Raw genomic sequence first — 1,938 nt, forward strand, 5'->3', positions numbered from 1 at the left:
TCTTGGGAAAAAAGGTTGGGAACCACTGCTCTAGTTTATGGGGGTGTTACAAGACATACAGATGACAGGATGCATCCTCACCTGACTGGTTCCTTTATGTCATGTGGATTCAGGAGGTTCAGCAGTATGCAGATGTTGGCTACATGGATAGAGAGCAGTTCAGGAAGATATTTGATGAACTGGATAAAGATCGCATTAAGGAGGTAAAGCTGTGCCCACAGGCTCTGCTGTTTAGTCAACATTACCATTCACTTCTGTGTTATATCTGTGTTATATCTCTGTGTGTGTGTGTGTGTGTGTGTGTGTGTGTGTGTGTGTGTGTGTGTGTGTGTGTGTGTGTGTGTGTGTGTGTGTGTGTGTGTGTGTGTGTGTGTGTGTGTTCCTCCCAGCACCCTCCTTTGCCCGGGTACAACTCTCCAGTCCTGCAGAGACTCCAGAATATCTTCAGTCACTACTATCTCACTATCCTCGGCAACGCGGTGGCTCTGGCCAATGTCGTGTCCATATGTGTAAGTTGCACGCACACACACATATGCGTACATGTACTGTATATTAGCAAAATTGGTTGAAGTCTGACAAATGTTAATCCCTCTGGTTATGATGTCCAGAGAAAACAAATTTCCCCTAAACACAATTTGAAGTGTATTAAAAATAGTCTGATTAGGTGAGTCAGCACAAGCAGCTCTTATAACAAGCGCTACAAGGTCCATCACTGTGAGGACAGTGGTCTGGTTATGGGGGCTTGAAAGTCCTCATAGGTGAATTAAGCTACATTTATCCTGGATGGGTCCAACCGGCAAAGATTTTTTTATCTGAAGAACATATTTAAAGCAGAGCTTGATTTGAAGTTGGCAGCAGCACAGCAGGCCTTTATTTACAATATTATGAGCCAGTAGGGCATACATGGATTTTGGTTGGTTAGCAAATAGTTTTTATTCAGTTTTATTTGATCTGAGTATCTGTAGGGCTAACACTGAGGAAGACAAACTTATGTCGTAGGCGTGCGTAATATATATATATTTGTATACGTATGTTTTCTTTGAAATAACTCTACTTTTCAGTGCAGCATCTTCATATCTTAATGATGAGATTCTTTATGTAGCCTTCCTATCAAATGTTTTCGAGCTTCTTTGACTGCAATTCCTCTCGCTTGTCTGAGACATTGAAATCTTCCCGGACACATTGACCACCACCAATTTTAAAATGTTTTGTTCTCACACTGTATCATCTGTCTACCATATGGCAATATTATATTTGTACATTTTGTGTGTTTCAGACCGTCCTGGTTCTGAACTCTGATAAGTCTACAGCAGAAAGAGACAACTACATCATGGAGGTGAGCACAGCCTTGTGGCTAATGTTATTATAATGTCTTATGGATGTTCATATACACCAGGGGTGGGGAACCTTTTTCCTCTCGAGGGCCATTTCAATTTTTTCAACATCCTCCAAGGGCCGTACAAATGATTGACCTCTGCTTAAAAAACTAAAATCACAGCCCATTCATTTGGCCTTTCTTTCATGCTGTGCAAAGAAAAAGCAACCTCTTAATCCAGATACCTTACCATGACTCGCGTATGCATGCACGTGCACGGTTGTGGCATGACCACCACAACAGAAAGGTATGGACACAAGATGTGTGCAAATGTATTTAGTTTCCTATCCATGTGGACATGATTTAAGTGGTGGGGGGGGGTGGGGGACTTAACCTCCTCCTTAAGCTCGCCCGGGAAGATTTTTTTTTAAATATTGAAGTTAAAAGCATCAATCTGGTGCTCTTTGAGAGCAAAATTAGGAGATCCATGGATACCTCTCTCAACACCCATATGGAACAGAACTGTAAGCAGATTTATTTTTCTTCATGGATATTTTACAAATCACTCGCCTTTTAAACTGTAACAACTCTTTTTTTACTGTCATATAGTATTTTATACCTGT

General features: G+C 41.1%; 1 protein-coding gene across 1 annotated transcript; it reads left to right on the top strand.

The window, feature by feature from the left end:
• The first annotated feature begins 21 nt into the window (after window positions 1–21).
• Window positions 22–1,430, top strand: LOC104943971 (two pore calcium channel protein 2-like). Its single transcript, XM_010769439.1, has 3 exons — window positions 22–203; window positions 390–509; window positions 1,277–1,430. Exons 1-3 carry the CDS (start codon window positions 102–104, stop codon window positions 1,367–1,369), a joined length of 315 nt encoding a protein of 104 aa, XP_010767741.1. The 5' UTR covers window positions 22–101; the 3' UTR covers window positions 1,370–1,430.
• Window positions 1,431–1,938: the final 508 nt, after the last annotated feature.

Source organism: Notothenia coriiceps, unplaced genomic scaffold (genome assembly GCF_000735185.1).
Source record: "Notothenia coriiceps isolate Sejong01 unplaced genomic scaffold, NC01 NC01_scaffold00007292, whole genome shotgun sequence".
In the NCBI taxonomy this organism is placed as follows: domain Eukaryota; kingdom Metazoa; phylum Chordata; class Actinopteri; order Perciformes; family Nototheniidae; genus Notothenia; species Notothenia coriiceps.

Bases quoted from the DNA above. Each gene is read 5' to 3' on its own strand.
- LOC104943971 (XM_010769439.1), top strand. From the start codon at position 102: ATGTGGATTCAGGAGGTTCAGCAGTATGCAGATGTTGGCTACATGGAT. The intron at 204-389 runs GTAAAGCTGTGC...TGTTCCTCCCAG, and splicing joins ATAAAGATCGCATTAAGGAG to CACCCTCCTTTGCCCGGGTA. The intron at 510-1,276 runs GTAAGTTGCACG...TGTGTGTTTCAG, and splicing joins CCAATGTCGTGTCCATATGT to ACCGTCCTGGTTCTGAACTC.